Source organism: Centrocercus urophasianus, unplaced genomic scaffold (genome assembly GCF_019232065.1).
Source record: "Centrocercus urophasianus isolate 14NV4802_14NV808 unplaced genomic scaffold, USGS_Curo_1.0 seq_13, whole genome shotgun sequence".
Taxonomy (NCBI): Eukaryota; Metazoa; Chordata; class Aves; order Galliformes; family Phasianidae; genus Centrocercus; species Centrocercus urophasianus.
The window spans coordinates 35177045-35197872 of NW_024884475.1; the positions used below are offsets into that span (position 1 = coordinate 35177045).

General features: G+C 38.9%; 1 protein-coding gene across 8 annotated transcripts in view; it reads right to left on the bottom strand.

Annotated features, from left to right (window-relative positions):
• Positions 1–1185: 1185 nt before the first annotated feature.
• The window catches only part of SEC24D (SEC24 homolog D, COPII coat complex component), a 51215-nt gene continuing 31572 nt past the window's right edge, over positions 1186–20828 (bottom strand). For 6 of the 8 annotated variants that reach the window (XM_042812503.1, XM_042812504.1, XM_042812506.1 and 3 more), the window contains 15 exons: positions 19916–20054; positions 18192–18307; positions 15268–15392; positions 13440–13631; positions 12813–12906; positions 10435–10551; positions 9976–10146; positions 9195–9291; positions 8398–8543; positions 6637–6775; positions 6064–6182; positions 4711–4890; positions 3985–4176; positions 3346–3435; positions 1186–2906 (listed from right to left, as the gene is read on the bottom strand). In XM_042812503.1, the coding sequence (XP_042668437.1) occupies positions 2766–2906; positions 3346–3435; positions 3985–4176; positions 4711–4890; positions 6064–6182; positions 6637–6775; positions 8398–8543; positions 9195–9291; positions 9976–10146; positions 10435–10551; positions 12813–12906; positions 13440–13631; positions 15268–15392; positions 18192–18307; positions 19916–20054 (2058 nt within the window). In that variant the 3' untranslated portion in view covers positions 1186–2765. The other 2 variants (XM_042812507.1, XM_042812510.1) reach the window with 2 other exon arrangements.

Genomic DNA, 20828 nt, shown 5'->3' on the forward strand with positions numbered 1-20828 from the left:
TCCTTTCCTTAAAGGCAAGTTCAGACAGAATAATCCTTCACCTCTTAACTCTGTTACATGATGCGGATGACACATGGGAATGATACTAGGTGCTCTGCTCCACTGCCTAGCAAAGGTACTATCACTAAACATTATTTGTTTACTAATTTTGTACATATATCTCAGTTATGTTGGTAATATCAAGTGGAATTTGGGGAAGTGGTAAACCTGCTACTAGCTACAGCAGTGGTGGTGAATTTGCTGCTGCTGTGGTCTGAAATAAGATGCAATATGGAAATATGTTTGACACCTTGCTCCAGAATTGTAGATGTAAAACAGGTGTCCTAAAGTTCTTGCTGTTATTTATGTGGCCTGAACTGACCAAAGAGAAGACAGTGATGGTACAAATGCGGTCTTCTGGCGATCAGCAAACTGAATGGCATAAGGTAAGGGATTAGATTCTAAGCAAGCGTGGCTGTGGTGGGAGCAAACTGTGTGAGCAGCTTTGCCCTGCCTCTGAGGGGGGACGCTTTAATTGAAAAGAACTTTAGCTTTTAGAATTGAAAAGCTTTAGCTGAAAAGAACTCTTTGCTCAGTAGCTGAGTACAGACACTTCCCTAATTACAGTGCCTTTATCTATGAGAATCCCAGCATCTCTACCATTCTGTGATTCACCTAAATGTTACTGTGTTATCTCTAAAGGTTTACTTGACATATTTTTTTTAACCAGGCTTGCTATTTTGCTTTTTTATTTTTGGCATTGGAGAGACACTTCAGCCTTCCACTGAGTATTCCTACCATAGACTGAGCTTGATGTTGACAGAGGAACTAAACACTGAGAAGTCTACAATCCAGAGTAAGCTTCCTTGAGTAGGAGAAGATGAGCTACATTGGTCAAACCCTTAATATTCACTAATTGCTGGTTGTGCCAGAACGTTGTCTCTGCTTTGTAGGAACTAATTGCTCTTGTGCCTTTAACTTTGCTTTGTTTCCTGGTCAGTGTGGTGATTATGTTGTCTTGTGCGTATGGGAGGAACGGCAGGGGAGGAGTTGTGCAAACTGAAGCAACCCTTGCTGGTCGTCCTAGAACCGCCCTCTGTAGTGTTGTGGGTGCCAGTTTTAGAAGGTACAGTTTAAGAGGTACTGGATAGCTTTTGATAGAGAGGCTGATAGCATTAAAATTAAAAAAGAAAGTGAGACATTGTCTTACAATAAACACATGTGTTATAATTATATTTAATAATTCCTTATGTTTTTACACATCAGAGTTGCTGCTGTCATTTTTACAAAGTACGCTGATCTGGAAAGGCAACAAGTACTTTTTACAAAGTAAAATGTCTCCAGCAAAGAGCTTATTTTGACAGCTGAATTCGGTGTGCGTGACCTTTTGTAATATATCCATTTCTTTTAAGAGTTGTTCAGTGCACAAGGATGCAGCTATTTTGATGAGCTGTCAAGAATGTGCATTGGACTGCTTATTTTATCTATGAAAAGGATAAATACTAGTTAATGACACGAGCATGATCAAAGGCACTTTTTTTTTTTTATGAGGCCCATGTCTTACACTCTCTTGTGAGGCTGTGTTCTATTTTGGTTTTGCCTTCTGTGAAATACTGATATTTGTAACAAGCTTTTCAAGTCTGGAGAAATTCAAATGTTGTGTGTAGAGGCACTGGTCTTAAACTTACAGCATGAAGAAGCACTGAGGTAAACAGCTCTTCCTGCCAAAGACTGGCTTTCTAAGTTCTACCTTAAATATTGATAGTAACAGAAATTTATTTTTCTAAGTGATGACTGATTTATTCATCAGTCCCTGTAACAGGACTGGTGTTAAACATGAAGCTTTCCTTTTATAGCACTGCAACTCACCTTTAGTTAACTTGTCAACCGTCTCACTGTTGACCTGCCACTGTATCTGTGAGAGAAGCAGATGGTTAGCTAAGTTTTATGGGGAGTTATTCCAGTTAACGAATGTGCTAAAGCACAACATGGTCAATTTCGAAAATGTAATTAAATAGCATGCTAGATTAATTGCTGCCCTGAAAACTAGAGGATTGTGCCATAACAGCGTGCCGCTAACTACCAAGCTTAGAATAAGCATAGTTTGACTGCTCTTTGTCCTGTGCTCCATTGTTGAACTCGCTTATTGAAGTCCAGTTATAAAACAGAGACATTTTTGTGTCCTGGATACCTGTGGGTGTAGAAGGTTACCAGAGCTCTGTTTCTGTTGAAAATTAATACTTGCCCTTTCTGGGAAGAAGGGAATTATTTTCTAGAGTTCTTAGTTTTACACGCAGGACTTTGAAATACTCAAACTGAACTGCAGGACTGCTGCAAAACTGATTCAGCTGTGTGCTCTCACTTCTAGAAAAAGCATTATCTTACCACTTTTTCCTTCTGTGTGGATTTTTAGCATCTTTCCTGGCTCTTAAACGATTTACGGCTAGTAATAGATTCAAATAGTTATTTTCTAAATTATATTTTGATACTTGAAAACGCTCTTAAGCATTGACAGTTTGAAATCTGGCAATTCAGCTTAGAGTCAGGACTCCTCAAAGATTAATACCTGAGTGCAGAACTTCTATTCTACAGCTTAATAAGTAAACTAAATATTTGGTGAGTGGCTGAGTGGAATGAAACTGTACAAAAAGAGCACAAAAAAGGTTTGGTAAAGCACAGCAGAATGTCTGGGTACACTGAAGTTGTGGGCCAGCCTTCAGGCACCGATGACTGTCCCTCCTGCAAAATTGGAAAGTAACTGGCAAATTATATATACTCAAGTTTCTTTAATTGAGAAGCTGGCAGATCTCTTTGTGAACACAGCATAAGAAATCCACGTAAGAAGCTCCTCCATGAATACTCTTGTCTTCTACGAGGAACTGCCGGAATAGCATCTCTGGTTGCTCCCGTTGTTTCACTATCATCAGCTGAAAAGAGAGACATACATATTTCTAGGATACCATCACAGTAAGTAGCAGTACCATTTTCTTCTACCTACTGTGGAATGCTACTGAAGGAAAAAAGACAAAAAATAACAGTACGTTGGTAATGACATTTCAGTAGCTGTCCTTAGAAACACAGGAGAGCAACTTATGTACAACCAAGAGCCAGTGTGAAGGAAGGTTTGCAGAATAAAACTGACTTTTCAGGGTAGTTCTGAAAATCCTGAATGGATAATTAAGTAACAGTTATTGAATTAAGTACATTTGAGATGCTTCTGCCTAGAATGCATGCTGGAATTCAGTGGCATATTTGGAGATTCCTGGTATGTAAAAAGCCTTTCACAACTACAAGAAAATCTATCACAGCTTGTAATGTTCTTCTGAACAGCTGTGAGGAACAGGCTGACACTGAGCAAACTCTTACCTTCATAGTGTAGGGCTTCTGGTTCTGGATGTGCTCCACTATTGACTTAATTTTCTTAGAGTAGGGATTGGCCAGGTCAGGCAGTAATGTCTGTTAGAATGAAGCATCACAGGTTGGTTGTTACTTTCCAGTTGCATTAACAATTTGTACAAGACTGGCTGCTGGTATTTATGATGTGTATTACTGCGGGTGTCATTCTAACCTGGGTAATGCTTTATCTCCTTTGGGAAAGCTTCTAGAATAACCAATCAGTCTTTAAGCCATTTTTCAGTTTAAAATAATCACTACATTAAAATTCGTTATCAGGAAAAGTTCAGGCTACAGGAGAAGCTTTAGCTACCATAGAATGCTTTGTTGCAGTTTCACCAATGCATATTCAGTAGGATTTTAATATGTCATAACATAAGTTTAAGATTCTCTGAAAACTTTGTGAAAGCTGTCTTGTAATTGTTCAGAGAGATAGTTTATGAGCTTTTATGCATTACTTTTGGTGTCTTAACAGCTTCTGCTGGCACCCATTTGTGCTTATAGTTGAATGATGAATGCTCCAAGTTCCCTCAGTCGTTTCTCTAATCAGTGGCCTGGTCTTACAAAATCATGAGTTCTGAAAAATGGACTGTTTTCCCTCCATATACTCACAGCTTCTGCGCTGATGTGTGCAAAAGACGGCACATTGAAAAGCCCTTGGATGAGTTCAGGGGGCGTGCTGACCCCCAGCCACAGGAACATGCTCAGACCATTGGCCAGAATGAAGGCCCCTCCTTCTGAGAGACGCTCCTCAGAGCAGCGCACTGCAGCTGGCACAGCGTCGCTCTTCAAATCCAGGTTGTGCTGTAGGGCAAAATGTGCGTAAGTTGCAAACATGGGGACTTCAAGGTGAGCGATGCTTTAACTAGACATTGAAAAGTAATAACAACAGGTTTATTACACCTTAGTGGTTCCTTTCCAGATGGAGGAAATCAGGAGTCACTTCTTTTTCAATTCGTACACTAGGTGCTAAAGAGCACCTCTCCACAAATATGAAGCTCGAGCACACCAGGCTTGAGCTTGACTAAAGCTGGCACTTTTTATTAGCCAGGTCAAAAACCAGGCTCATGTTAAGCGTACAGTGGAGTTATGAGAGGATGCTGATGGCAGTGACTGATCATGTTACTTCCCTGTTTTCTTTAAACTAGGGGTTCTTCCCTCCTACTTTTAGTTCAGCTAGCAACTACTTCCCTTTAAAAAAACTAATCCAGCTTGGCCACGTAACAGCTGCGTGGCACAGAGAAAATCTTCTACATCTTTACAGTTGAAAACATCACAGCAGTTTAAAATGAAAACAGTTTTACTGACAGCTAACAGATGTGCATATAACATACTTACTATCGGCAGAAGCTGGGGATAGAAGAACAGCTGTGTATCAGCTACTCCCATAGACATGACCAGTTGTCGATGGTACGCCCTCTCATCAGTTGGAATTTCTGGTCTGCCAGTCAGCACAGTGCTCTTCAGCAGACAGTTCATGTACACTGGCAGCACCTTCATTGCGTCTGGAAGGATGAGCTGAGAGGCAGAGGAGGCTTTTATTTAATATCTCCCATGTGCTGGGGAATGACAGCTGGTCTTTCAAGCTATATTTAATTGTTTTCTTTCACAATAAGTACCTCACTGGTGTTCTAACATTTGGTCTTCACTGAGAGAAATAATTCATTGCCCAGGCTTGTGATTATTAGAAGTATTAAATAGAACACAAAAGCCTAATAGGAAAACATAGTTTAAAGGAGACTGAAGGAAACAGTGTAAATTGAAAGCCTCCAATATTGTTGGGAGTCCTTCGCTATTAACCTCAGTACTGAAGTAGAAAATTGCCAGTTGAAGTTCAGAAAAGTGAGGAAGAAGCCACTTTCGCAGCACCTCAAAATCCAGAAGGGAGACGAAGTATTGTGAGAGCTGTAAGAAAAACAGAAGTTGAAGGTTTATGGGATTTGAGTTCAGTTCAAGTCAAAGACGAGGATTGTCCTTTGAACTGGAACAAGGTTTGTATCAGGAACAGCTGCTAAAAGGATTTGAAAGCACCTTACCTTACTGTTTGTTAGTTTTGTGACACCCCCAAATGCTCTGAATTTGTAAAAAGAGTGAGTAGATTACTAAATGTGACAGCATTTGAAAATAAGAGGTGTCTTCATTTGAGAGAATTTTCAAGTAGTGTGGAACAAAAGTAATGAGGGACCCACAGCTTCTTACTGCCTGCTGGTAAATAAAGGAATTAAGAAGTCATATTTTAATCACCATAGATTTTTTTTTGGTAGGAGTATGTTGCTGTCTCAATGTCAGATTTTTAGCAGTAGTGCATTCTTGATATATCTATACGCAAATTCAGGATGCTAACTGGGTTATCTCTGTCTTTTGACAGTAACAGTTGTTACATGTCAAAAAATCAGTCCGCTACAATCGTTGCAGGAATGGAAGAAAGAAGTGAACGCTTCTAAGAGTTAGCATGTAATTCTACCAGGAAGAAAAGGCTTTGGCATCTCTGTGGTACAGCTGTCACCTTCCTCTGCAGCACTGTCATTCACCCCAAAACAACAGCCTCTGTATGTTGCTACCACTGCATCCCACTGTCATCATATTTGAAAGAAAACAAAAAGTATGTATGTCTGAAATATTCTTTTCTGGTACTGCTGGCAGTGCAAGCGTGGTTGTTGCAAAGAGGGGCTGACATGGGGACATCTTTACCTGGCTCACTGCTGAAGGGCTGGCACAGTTCTTCCTGTAGCACGCCAGCATGTGTGCTGTCTGACTGACCAGGATGTCTCTGACAACCTTCAGTGGTTGGCTTAGGATAGCTTTAAAGGCTACAAAGACAGAAGAACAGAAGAGCCTGATACAGGTTCTGTTACTTGTTTGCACGACAAATGCAAAGTTTTAAAGTATTCTGCTAGATTTTTATTTTACTAAACTTATGTCTATGGCCATTGTTTTCTGACTCTTAAAGCATTTTAGAGAATTTATTAATTTTCACAATAAACAACAACAACAACAAACCCACCTCAAACCAAACAAAAATTCTAACAAAATAATACTGTGCCTATACACTTTTGTGCATTACCTGTTTCTAAGAGCCTTCCCAGGCATTTCTTTTGGGACACATATATCTAAAATTTACGATCTAGTTCTCTTTTCAATGTTGTCGCTCTTAAGGGAGATGTCAGTAGCAAGTTACAAATGACTTCCCACTAGGTATCACTCCACCTCCTTTCATTCCCAGCTTAGAGAAGAAAAAAAACACACAACTTATTCTGACTTTACCTGACTTAGCAAAGAAGTTGATAAGTGCATCGGTCTCACAAGTCTTGTAGACATCAGCTAACTGGGTGCTACAATTTAAGCCTATGTTGTGTATGCGAAGTCGTCTTTGCCCACTTACTGATGTGTAGAGGACAGCACACTGCAACAGAGGAGCCAGATATCTTTCATTGCAATGTTAAAACAAAAATAATAATATTCATAATATAAACAATATAATAATCGTAATTATTTTATGATTTATATTATTACTATTATAGGATTTATATTATAATATAATTATGATCGTAATATGATAATAAAAATTATAATAATCATCATGCAAGAGCCGCCTACAAAAGGCACAGAATTACTTTTGAGGAACAGCCTGGCTTTTTGGTGCTGCTTCAGTACTATTGAACCAAAGGAGCAACAGATTCAAAATTTTATGTAAATATATTAGACGTAAATGCGTTATAAAGTTATTAGTCTTAGAAGTACGACAATAACGATGGCTGTTGGGAAGGCTTAGTGCTTTGTCATGCTACACTCTGCTGGTATCATCTGAAAACAAGAGACCACTTCATTGTACACCATACCTGAATATGCCATCAAGAAAAATGCCCCAAAGAAATGCAGCTGAAAACACACTGTATCAGAGATCAGAAGCTTGCTGAGACGTACTCTGCTCATTTTAGCTTTTGTCAAAAGCGACAAAGAAAAACTTGCTAATCTTGGTAAGCCCAAGTGGGGTCCTATTATATCCACCCTTGTATCTTGCCTGTTCCATTGTCTTAGATAGTAGAATTTGAGGGATGACTGAAGAAATTGCTTATGACTTCAACTCTACCTTTATATAATGTTAGCATGTAGGAAAACTTCACAAGAATGAAAAGTAAAGGAACTGCACTCAAGATTTCCCAACTGCTAACATTTCACTGGTACTGCATGCATCTGCCTGGCACATGTTTGTTTCCTACCACCACAATTAAAACTAATTTCATCACCTTGTCTGCAGATACAAGCCAAAACCTGCAGGGCATAACACCAACTGCAGCTAAACTAACTGGTCAGCTTTGCACTGCATCTTCCACAAGAAACTCTCATATGAAACTCTCAACAACCCTAGTGCAACATCCATAAACCAAGCACTTTTTCCATCATCGCTGCTACACCAGGTCTCCAGTAAGTGACATCAGACACCCCAAAGTGGATGTTTCACAGTGCTGTATTCATACAAGGATTAACTGCTAACCTATAAAGTATACATGGGAGCATGATAAAAGCTAAGGAGCTTAAAAACAAAAGTTCAGATAATTCTACAGTTTTTGTGAAACTTTTCAAGCTGAAACATTTTCTGTCATTAAAATAGCAAAAGGTCATGAGGTCATGACAAAACATCTAGAACAGTAAACAGCAACCTCACATTATCTGATAATGGTTAGGATGAATCTTCTGCTAGGTATGAGTGTATCCCAAGCACTGGCAATTCAGGCACAGAAAGGTCAGTTTTAATTATTGCCCAATTTACATTTCCAGGAACTGCTGGGATCCCATTTGTGGAATGAGAAGGGAAATACAGGTGTCATTAGCTTTGAAACAGCCTGGCATTTCAAGGTAGCATTCTTTGGCGAGTTAATTAAACATTATTAGTGGTACTACAACACCAGCAAATGTGCACGCTATGCATCACTCCCATCAGTCCTACAGTGTAACACTTTGCAGTCATATTAAAAACAAAAAATGTTGCTCACAGTGTCAGTAAATGACACAATGCATTTTTACCTGAATTAAGGCTCCACTGTCCTCATTCAGTTTGTCGTCGTGTTTGAACTCTACTGTCACAGCCTTGTCACAGTCAACTGCTGCCATTTCGACATCTGTAGTGTTGTTCATGTAAATAGCCCCAAAGAAGTCAGTAGCCCTGAAGCCTACAGCCAGATGAAAAAGCAAGCACACAACATCCTCTTACAATTTACAAATAAAAAGGATACTGTTTTCTAACTTCAATTTTACTTAATGAAAAACCAACTATTTTCCCTCAAGGGTGTGCTGCCTCGGGGGTGCAGTGCCCACCAATCTTCCTTGCTGGTGGCATTTTCTCTCCATTGGGTAGGAGAGGAAGTGAATCTGTGTGGGCCATCGAGGAGCGCAGTGACTCAGGGACCTCCAGAGCCTTTGGCATTACTCACTGGGCCACTCAGTGTGTTTATGCTCTCCCCAAATACTTGTGTTTGAAAGTAAGAACTAATGGTCAAAAAGCAGAAGCATTACTTCAATTTGAACTGTTTAGAAAATGAAAACACGTGTAAGCTTTGGGCAAACCACACTCTTTTCTAAGACTGCTTTGCATTTTAGGCTGCATGCACAATGATCAGGACTGACTGGCAAATTTACATAGACGTACACAGTAAGGGGATACACAGCCATTTTCTCAGTCTGTACTTTCCGAAAGGTACACAATGAAGATAAAATGGGCAGCCTGCTGTTACAAGTTTGTATACACTTCTTGCACTGTATTACTTAGAATTCTCATAAATATTTATCTCATATTTATTTTGATTCCCAAGGGGTACCATTACCTGTACTTGTTCGAACCCTCATTATTGCATCAAATCCCGTCTTTTTCTCTATGTCCCTCCTGAGGTCAGTTAGGAACTGTGGGCTATCAGAATTGAGCTAGAAAGGTGAAGCAAATGAACAGTTGCAGTTCACCACTGGGTGGCAGCAAACGAGCAGAAACCCAACACTCCCCCTCCCTGACATCACATCTTTTCAGGATTACATCTCTCTTTTCCTTTAATAGAGACGTTATTAACAGGAACAGAGCTGTGCAAGTATCCACCAGTTCATCACCAGGCTGAGACATGCAGAGTTTCTGTTCAGTCACACCTATCTCCAGTAATGTCCATCCAAGCTAAGTTTATATGGTATGGCCTTAAGAATTAGAGTAGCCTTGTGCACTTTACAAAAAATGCTCCTGTCGCTCAGCTCCTGACACAAGGGAAGTCCCGTATTTCCCATAAATATTTCCCTGACATTTAAAACAAACAAGTAGTGTTGTGACTTTGTTTTGGTCTTTATTGCAAGCATTTTTATCTATAGGTACAGAGTAACTGACTTCCCTGCAGATGTCAGCATACTTAGGTAAGTCAATTCAATTTTAAGGTGCCAACCAATCTATGCAAAAGTAAAATTACAATTTCAGCACTTCAATTGTAGCATAACCTGCCATTTCTGCTAAGTAAATTTTCTACGGTTACTTTAAGAGTTTACAGGTAAATTGCCAAAAAAGACTTTGAAATAAAAACAAGCAGTCCCCAGCTGTTAATAGCTGACAAGTTGGGAACTTGCACCACTTACCTGGAAATTGTTGTACCTGTACAGTGTGCCTCCAGTGTACATGGTGACAAGACCCAAGGAAGCTATGTCCACATACTGATTTGGGAAGAGGAACAAATTCACGCAGCAGCCATTAGCCACGCAGTCTCTGGCTAAGGACTCGTAACAGTTCACCTGAGGCTGGAAGAGTGTCTGCAAGAAATTAAAAAACAGAAATGCAGTAACATTAGATCTGTTGGCAACCACTCACAATCCAAATGTCCTCCTGAAAAATAAAAATGATGGAAGTTTCAAGTGAGAAGATGTGGATCTGAATAAATCCACACTGCCCCTGCCCATAGGTTCCACTGATATGCATATGCATCAAAAACTTCATATTCTTACTGAACTAACTTACTGAACAGGTAGGTAGCAGACTTGATGGGTGGAATTATCTGCATTTCCTTTATAAATGAGGATTTCCTTTATACATATAAATACCTTTTCTTTATCTGTGTTGAGTAGCTTTTTGTCATCTCTGTTTCTCAGTTTTCCCGGTGCTTCAGCAGTTGGCAATGAAGAGTGGAAGATAAACAGTTTCCCAGCACATTCTGCAGCCTGTTACAAAGACACCCATATAGGCATTGAATCTACTGCTAAGATTAACAAGCCTAGTTTTCAGACTCTCTTGTTTCTCTTAGAACAGTAGCATTTCTTGCAAAGGTTCTTCAGAGCTAAATAATTCATTTGGAGTCTTTACACTTGATGGATTCCCAAAGCTGGGAATTTTATGTCAGTAAATAATGCAGTCTAACACAGATGTGCTGGATGATGCATTAGTACAGTAATTTCTGCATAGGAAGCTAAAATCTCAATGAGTACAAGAAGTACCTCTCCTACAGAATTTTAAATTAGATACAATTAATTAAAAGGAAATGTAATTTAACAGAAAATACATTTATTTCAGTTCAGGTCATTATGTTTTTAAAGAGTGACAACTACCCTCCTGTACAAGATTCTGCATTCAAACCTACACTAAAAATAGAAGCAGCGGAACTTGTGCTGCACTTCTCCTTTCACGAAGAAACAAAGTGAATACCAATTTTAGCCAAAGTTTTCAATTCTTATTGACAGCTATAATGAGGCAGTGATATTTGCTAACTGGGATGGCAATCTGCTGACAGGAAAACCTGAATTCCAGAGAACAGCAGCAGTGCCGTAGGCACCTCTGTACTGTAACAAACTTTTCCACCAAAATTTAAGAAACAGTTTTTCACTTGTTATTGAGATCGCTAATTGGCAACTGAACTCATTGAGCATTAAACTGGGTGAAAGGAAAGAAGAAGGAAAGGGAGTAATTGTTCTTTTCCTGCTCCAGGCTTACCAACACATCTAGTTTAAAAATGCAATACCTGAGACTACCGACACTACTCTGCTTCGGGACTCTTTCCCCTCCAGATCTAAAGATGCGCACAAGATTAGTCCACATCTCAAAATACGCCATGCCATTCTTCTGGGAAAAGTAGAAATTTGTTTGCTATGGCAGAAATGCAATCAAAGACAGTATCTTACTTTTAACAGAGATGAAATTTCACCCCTACTAGTTCAAGCATTGTAGTTTTTAATTATGAACACCAGGTTCTTTTTTTGGTAACTTTTACAAAGCCTTCTGTAAAGAGTGACTGACTGAGCACACACCCATTACTAATAACATCCATCAGGAATTTTTGGGAAACTGTCTAAAATTACCATTTCAAAAAATGCATTGATACTGAAGAGCAATAGAATCCATTTCATTCTTTTGAGACAAGATTAGCTTTCTTGAACACATGTATGTGCGTATTCGTAATTTACAGTGAACATCCTAGCAAATTATCACTTTTAAGTACTGAGTTTAATAAAAAAGCTTACTTGACAACTTTTAGGAGCAGCAGTAAAAGAAAATTCACATTTAAGTTTGTTTTGCAGAGGTCAAATACCAAGAAAGAGCATTTTGATAGAATTGGTAACCAAATGTTCTGCACATACACCTTCTGCTACTATGAATAAGAACAAAATAAATATTTAAGAAACAAGTTTGAGAAATGCTGTGTAATTTTGGTATAACAGACTTCTTGACTCACAGTTTGTGATTTGTTTGTACACAGCTCACAGATAAATCAGCGACTGGAAAACAACTCTGGCTGTTTTTCTGTCCCTACAAATCTTGTGGTGTCATTCTTTTATTGGCAGAACTCCACGGAAATGTCAGCATTTTGAGGGCTATCCCTGACATACAGAAAGCTGCTGGGGATGCATTTGATCCACAGTTTCATTTTCAGATGTATGCATGCTGTGAGAAGCTGGCAGTTCAGTAGAAACCCTCCCACTCCCCACTCAATTCTGTAGTCATAAATACCTCATTTTGTACAAAGTCAGCAGAAGCTGGAGAATAGGCAGAGTAAAGCTGCTGTATCTTACTCCAGTTCTTAATCTGCCATTCAGACATACAAAGACAACAAATCTGTGCAAACATCCCAAGTATCTAATGATTTTGTAGTAACTAAACACCTTTTTATCTCTCAAATACTGAACAACAAAAAAGAGCTCCTGCTCTCCATCTTTCCCTAAACATCCTTCCAATATGGAACAGACTCTTGAGGGACCTCGAGAAGACTTTGAAAACAGATGTGCCCATCAGTGTTTTCATTTCAACTAAGAAAGTTCATATGTGCTGTTAGAATAATGGAACATCAATGCTGGAAACAGTCATTTTTCTCTTTTCCATTGCAGTTTGTAGGAGGACTCATTACTGCCCTTCAGCAAATGGAATTTAGGTAGCTTATCAAGCCCAGTCCTAATTAAAGAGCTGCTTCTGTTTCAGAGAGGAACATTCTAACCTTTAGCGCCTCCATGCCAGCCTGGATAACAGGAGCAAAGATGGTCTCACTCTCATTAGTGTCTGCAAACATTTCAGGAATCTGGTCCAACAAGCTACAGAAGAGGAAAGGATGAGTGTCTCAACTGCTTAGTATTTTTGATAACCCCCCAAAATGTACCAGACCACATCTTCACAGAGGAAGATGTTTTTCATGTTTTCCAAGCAAATTAAAAAAGAATTTTCATTGTTCAATCTCGTTTTGAATTTTAAAGTTCTACTGAAATGCATTACTCCAAAGCTGACAACATAAAGGATTACACATTAAGGTATTGATCACATACATAGAAGGAAAAACATGCAACGTGGCTCAAAGGTGCAGCCCTCTCCCATTTTTGAAATGGCACAGCTAATGATGCATGGTTTAGAGCTGGCCTAAATAGGCTTCCAAATTCAGCATTGTGGAGTCGATAGCACTTTCGCTTTGCCTCAGAGAGGGAAATGCAGGACTTCAAGCATCCAATGACTTCTGAAGCATTTCAACAAACACATGCTTGTTGCCCAGACTCTCCAAGACAACGAGCTAAAAGGAAAAAGTGCTTATTATAGCATCTAGATCTTATTCAGATATGGAATAATTGTACTTTACTTGTTAACAACAGAGCGTGATTCCTGGAAGTTAACAAGGAAGCCATCCAGCAAAGGAACAAAAACTTCTCCAACGTCTGAGACCACCATCATCTGAGGCTGAGCTAAGTTACTTTTCACATTAAAGAAGTGGAGGACCTTGTTGTAAGTGACAAAACCAACTCGAATTGCTGAGGATTCTTCCTGTTCTTCTCTGTGAGAAAAATTAAAAAACGACAGTTACAACTTTGAAACTCTGGCCTTGAAATGCAAGGCTGCTGCAGATGGCTGGCTGTATCGGGTGCAACAAGGAGAACAACCACCAAGAAGATGTAATTAATTATCCCTCCTCTAAGCAGTAGCTACTCTGCAATTAACAGCAGCATCGCTATTAGTATTAATTGCACCCTTACCAGGTTTACAGCCCTCAGTGTAGCAAAAGGTGATCCTATTAAAAAAAATTGGTCCCAATTACATGTGCAGTAGCACCTTCTGTTAGTTTCACAAGTTTCATCAAAAAAAATTCAGCTTGGGAGGGAAAAGATTTTTCTCATCTATAATCTTCAACATTCATGTCAATACGGAATGTTAATCCACGACTGTTCTATGGAGACAGTGCTGGATGCTGGATGAGAAAGGGGCTGCTCTGATCTAAAAGAAATCAATATTCTATATTGAAAACATTCCATAAAGAAGTATTTTAAATAATTTCTCCAAGATACTCTACAACTCACAAAGAGGTATAGCTTCTGAGTGCACATTTCTGAACACTTCAAGCACTCAGACACTACTATTTTCTTAGTGACACTGTTAACAGAGATCATTCAGGAACTCAGGACATACAACACTTTCTTACTCACAGGAGAAATAGCTGCATCATCCACTGGTCCCAGAGTTCTTACATAGCATTCTTACATAGCATTGCCTCTAGGACAATTTTATCAGATAGCACTCTGATCTGTGATGGTCTGCACGCTTTGCACAGCCCCATTTTTCTTCATAATTTTAAAGATCAGTTGCAAACACAGCAGGTGCTTACCTGTGCATCCAACACACAACACTGTTCTTCAAGTCTCAAAATGAGATCTCAGTATCACACATGTTCAAATGTTTTTAAGTTATGTGTCTAAAAATCACACTGGCACAACTAGTTAGCCTGTCTTTCTGAGCTCGGGGGCATAATTTCTATACATGCGTTTCTCCATATATCTCTAAATAGTCAGGCTCCTGGTTTAGAATAAGTAAATTTGAAAATGTTTATCTTAACATTTCAAGCAAGCAAACACTGTGTTTTCTGCTGTGCTACAAGTCTGCAAAAGAACAAAACCCTCTGAGCAAGAGGTCTTGGAGCCACCTGGCTCAATCCGTTCGCTAGTTTTAATTTCTCAATCATCCTCTTCCAGGCTTCTCTGCCACGCATCTTTACAGCAGTGCCCCTTTTCATATTGCTTTGATACCAAGAATTCTTTTCTCTTAAAGAATTTGGACTCCCAGAAATCTGAGCACAGGGTGAATTCCCAGCATGGGAACTGCAGCAAGTCAAAACTACAAGCTGGGATTTCATTAATAACACCACTAGAGTTCACTGCACGAAAGGAAAAGAAAGAATGCTGCATGTGCAATCAGTTCAACAGATGCTTTCTGTTTGCACAGCAGTAAACCCAGACATCAATTTAAGATTCTCAGAAATCGCCAGCAATGTTAAAATTAACAAACTAACATTTGGTCACTGTCACCTCAAAAATGCTTGTATTGTAAATTGTGACATTTCCTGCTTTTCTGAATTCACGCACAGCTGCATGATAACTGTAGCACAGGAAGTTAAGCCAAACACATTTATGTTTCTTTACCTGGGAAGTTTATCAAGAAGAGTCTTCAGCTCATCGCATATGAGTTTAACAAGGCCACTGTTTATATTTCTGTATGATACATCAATCATGAAGATATAAGCAGGTGGATTTGGAGGCTTGTTATTCTACAGAAAAAAATACCATTAACAGGGAAAATCAGACAGTGCCCCATCAAAAAAGATTTGCAAATGGTACAGTAAGGCAATCTACCTACAGTGTTCAGTCATCTGAAGAATGCTTTGGATTAAAAATAGTAATCATGACAGAAAGATGATGGATTGGTAAGGTCCACCCTTGGAATAAAACAGTATGACCAGAAAGTAGCATCCTACTAGCACACAGTATTTAAAGGGCAACAGTTGATTAAACTGTTTAATTGTTTTAATACTAACATCTTCTAATGGAATTCAGTTATTTAAACAAATTTGTCTTTGGATTTTTTCTGTACCCATACTTTACAGACAATAATCTTGCTAATAGGAATATTTCAATTTGGTTTTGTTAAGTGATTTCTAACCATTCTGGAAACAGAAAACACGACCCAAGTATTGAACCAGAAATAGAATATCTCAGTCCTTAGCAGTACTAAGCATTGATCATCTGCATCCTGTCTGGCTGGCTGTCTTGCTTTCTCATGCCCCAGTGCATTCTGAACAGCTAAGAAAACTGTGTTTTCAGGAATAAGCTGATCTTCTCTAAGATAATTAAAGAATGAGAGCATCACGTTCACAGTATGCAACTGCTACATGTACAGCACTGACGTGGGCTGGTATGGATTCCTTTGGGCACAGCTTCTTAGCCACAGTCTTATGTAAACGCACACAAAGTGTAAGACACTGTCACAATATTCTGTAAGTAATAACGATGATGAAGGTTTTGGTTTTAGTTTTAAATAAAGCCATGTCATGCTTACAGATGGACCCAGGAGAGGAAGATCATACAGAGCGTAAACAGCAACAGTAACCATCATTGGTAGGAAAAGTGATATTAGTCTTATGGCAAGCCTACGTCACTGAGACAATGCAGTTATTAGTTGGTGTTGATCTCAGGACAACCCTTCCATTATTGTTACATACGGTGCTTCATAGCCTTCATGTAAAGACTTCTGACCAGTAACCAACCACACTTGCAACAAATAGATTTCAGAAAACTTTGTGTAAGAAAAAAATCGTCTGTCCTTTGAATTATGACTTACTGTAGTCTCGGAACACTTAACGCTAATCATTATACCCTTGATCTCACCTCATATGAATCATGTAAATCAAGATTAACTCTTGTCAACTAAAACCAGACAGTATTTTTAAAAGCTCTTCTGTCTTCTGCATTTGGATTCTAGTTTCATAAACCGTATCAAACACTATGAAATTTCTCATAGCACGCTGCTGTTTGTAAAGAATCCCTGCATAATTTCTGACAAATATATGGCTGAAATGAGAACTTGTGCTCTTGCCACATCCGCTTAGCAGGAGCACAATAATGCAGAACAGCTGTTATTTGTTAACATTTTTTGTAGCTGTTCATCCTTGTCATTTGATAAGCGCAAAAGGAAATGATTTTTCAGTTTTGGTCTTAAACTGATTTACAAAAGAATTAAACGTTTCTAACTTTAATGTTAACTTCTCTAAAACTTAGCATTTCCACTGTGTGTGCTAATTTTGTAACAAATTCTTTTTTTCTAACATTCTACTTCATCTGTGAAACAGGCTTTTACAAAATGAAGACAAACCACAGTGGATGATTTATCACAGAAACTCCCTGATTTGAACTATATGCCAAAAGTCACTGTGCTGGTGAATGTATCATGCAGGGTTACAACTCCAGAGGAGAGAAGAACTAAAGCTGGCACAAAGCTACTTAGTACACACGCTTTCGAAAGTCTAGCTGCAGAAATCAGCAAAGCTGAACCAACACTGATGGAGCTGCATGTAACTGGGTATCCCTCATGCTACACATGTAATGCCCACTACTATCACTGAGTTGCCATCTTGTGATCTGGGGTTTAACCCAGATCTCAATGGAATCCATAGAAGCAATCTCAGCTATTTCATTGGATTTTAGAGCAGTATCCCTGCGAGAAAGCAGAACTGAACAACAACAGTTCATTAATTCATACCAGCAAGAATTTGATCACCTGAGGAAGTTACTGGCACACACTTCAAGACTTTGTCAGATTCAACTTACTTACTCTCCTAATATTACCATGAACTCATTCCACTGACAGAAAGACAATTCTACCTGACTTCAGCAAGAACCAAGAAATACATCTGTAGTGCAGGCAGATGAAGCCACACTGGGAATTTTGGAAAATTCTGTAAGGAAATTCAAAAAGCTTGACTAATTTATGCTATGGGAATTGTCAAATATAGCTCTCTAATAAAATCAACTACAAACATTTCCAATGGCTTGAGTGGGCTTTGGAACAAGTTTTTAAGTAATTTAGTATTAGGAAACAGAACCCATTCCACTATAACTTACTGGTCAGAACACTAAAACTACGTGTCAGGAAAAGATTCAAATTCCCATGCTAAGGTTTGCACTGAGAAGGCAATTTAGGTGTATGCCTGTCCTCAAAATTAACAGAAGACATGGTGTTAAAATGCAACAGTGCAATAGAATTTGATCTGTATTCCCAAAACATCTTCTACACACTTGCTAGGACCAAACCAGCATCCCAATTGAGGACTTGTGATCCAGGACATTGATGCACTGCTTATTACTCTTACTTGCTAGGCTCATATTCATACTCCACACAAAAGAACAAATCATATTATTGTAAGCTTAAATTCTCCACATCTGCACATTTTCTAAAATGTTCCCAGACTGATATTTCAGCCTCTAAGCATGCTTACTCTAAGGTAGGTATTTATAGGATTCTGTTTGTGCTGGCATCAAATCATAACAATTTGCACACTGAAGATACTCACTCGGCAGTAATCCAAAGTAGCAACATATTCATATGATCCCAGAGATAGCTCAGGCCTTTCATAGTGGTCTACCCGCCGGCCAATGTGGTCCAGATGTTGGAAGAAGAATGGAGGCACTGAAAATCAGTACAAGAACAGAAAAAAAAGTTTTTGTTTTGTAGCAGAGGGGAACAACCCAACAGCTCCATTCCACAGATATGACCTGGTAATGTAGCCCTCTCTGTTACTGAGAAAGGGAAGAGCATAAGCACTCAGCCAGGTTTTATCCCTACATCCATCTGAGAAAACAAACAAAATCTATATTCTGGTAGCCCAGGTCCTCTTATATTTGGAGAACAAGGCATATTCCCCCATACATGTCAACAGTATCCCTTAAGTTCAAGTAGCAAACTGACTCAGGTTACTCCACAGGCAGGAGTCTGCTATCCTCAGGACACAGGCTAAACGATGGCTCTTTTCTTAGTGGACAGTGTCTCCTCAAAGCTTAATTCAAGCCACTGGAGTTAAAAATGGCACTTTTTCAAAAGCCTGTGCTGCTTTATGTAAAAATACCACTCTGCAACGTTCACATCCCTGGCCTACTGTACAGCAAACTGCATTCAGTCCTTTGCACTGGGAACCTCCTGTAGCTACAGATAAAAGATGCAAAATTCCCAAGCAAACATTAAGAAACCAAGGGTTTTGTCATCAACAATTTATATGTGGTTAGTCTGAAGGTTGGTCACAGTGGGGAAGGTTTAGCTTATTTTTTCTCAATTGATGTACATTTAGGATAATTATTTTTCACAATTTGTGCCTGTCAAAAGCGGTGGGGGGGGAAGTACAGAACACCCTCCTAATTTGTAGGACATCTAAGGTCTCCATTTTTTTATTTTATTTCTTTCCAAGTGATTTCCTTCTTGGATAAAGGACACTGTAATCATACAAAGCATAACTGAAAATGATACTTTCTTAAAATGTTCATAATGCATTCAAATTTCTCTTTATGCAAGTTTAAATTGCTAACAAACTCTGAAAATTGCTGTCTGCTATGCTTGCTCAAACATCTGAGCCTCGGGCAGAAAAGAAGCTGCAGTTAGCCTGTCAAGGTTCCTGTTTCAGAGCTGAAAATATTACTGTATTAGGGAAAGCACTATAGCACTGCGATCCAGCTGAGGAAATCCAACTTGATACAAATGTCTAGAAAGGCTACTTCTGGCAAAGAGCTGGGATGTAGCCAAGAGCACAAGAACAGTTATGAGTCACATGCAGCACACTTGAACAAATATGGCATGGTATCTTCTGTGAAAACCAACAGTTGTCACAGTAAGATTAATAGCTTATTTAACCGCTGCATCCGCAGCCATGGACAGTCTAACATGCTTCTAAATATTTGGTCTTTTCTGAACATCTACATTTCTTAATTTTTCTACACAAAAGTTGCTTTGGGATAGCAATACAGACAGCTTGTATCCTATGTTGATATAGTATTTTAAAATAAATTTTGATCACATCACACTGGACTTCAGAATTCAGCATTGTGGTTTTTTATAAATTTTTAAAAATTGGATTGAAAAAGTGCTTCTAATTTTTTTAAAGTGTTTTTTGCTTTGTTTTGATATTGAGAAATAGGCCTCCTTACTGCAGTTTCATGACGGCAAGTCAAGAAAATCACTTCAGATATATGGTTCCTTTTTAGTTTTACTGGACTTACAGGAATCACAGATCAGAGAAACATCACTTACCTTCATTTATACAATTGCAAAAGCCACACTGATATCTTCTACCACCTTCAATAAACTGCATGAAAGGACACATATAAGCCTTGCACCTGTTACATCGGATTGGTCCGGTCTCACCATGGTTTACAACATAAAGAGGTGTCTAAATAAAACAGTAAATGAAGTTAAAAAAAGCACTGCAAACTTGACATCAAATAAAGTGAGTTAGAAAGCTGCCGCTCAGTCTTAACTCTTGCTAAATTTCACCTGATCAAGAGATCACTGTCCAGCATGTACCCAAATTCTACAGTAAAACTGATTCTCGGGTGCCTTATTCTCACAAATCCTATTTTTATGCTTAACAAAAAGGAAGAAAACATTCACACCAAAAACCTAGAAAATTTTGTAAGCGTTGCAAGTTTAGGGCCCCAGGCTGACTTTCTCCAAAGGAATTTTATAGCTTACTTGGGAAAAATCACTGAGGTCCAGGTATTTTGCCTTCTCTACCAGTCTGAGCTTTCCCAAAGAGATTTGTTGCTGCTCATGTATTGCACGTGACTATCGCCAACAGCGATGTGCTAACTGCCTGGCCCCTCATATAGCTGTGTTACATGCTATACTACAGTTTAAATGTTGTCAAGGTCACCAGCTAGAGTAGAGGATTTAGAAGACATACTAATATTTATTGAAGGAGAGTACATGCAGTAAACAAACACAGTATCTTAAACACTTGTCAGCTTAATTACACTGACCATGCTTGCTTATAACCTCTGCCAAAAAGCACAGCTAATGGAAGACATTTTCCAGATGCCCCTTTCAGTAATAACTGTACAGCAATCAAAGATTCCTGTAATTGTAATTTATGTTAGAAAAGTCATACTTGAAAGCACTACACAAATAGAAGTTTGTTCAATTATTTGTGAAACTCCCCAGAGCA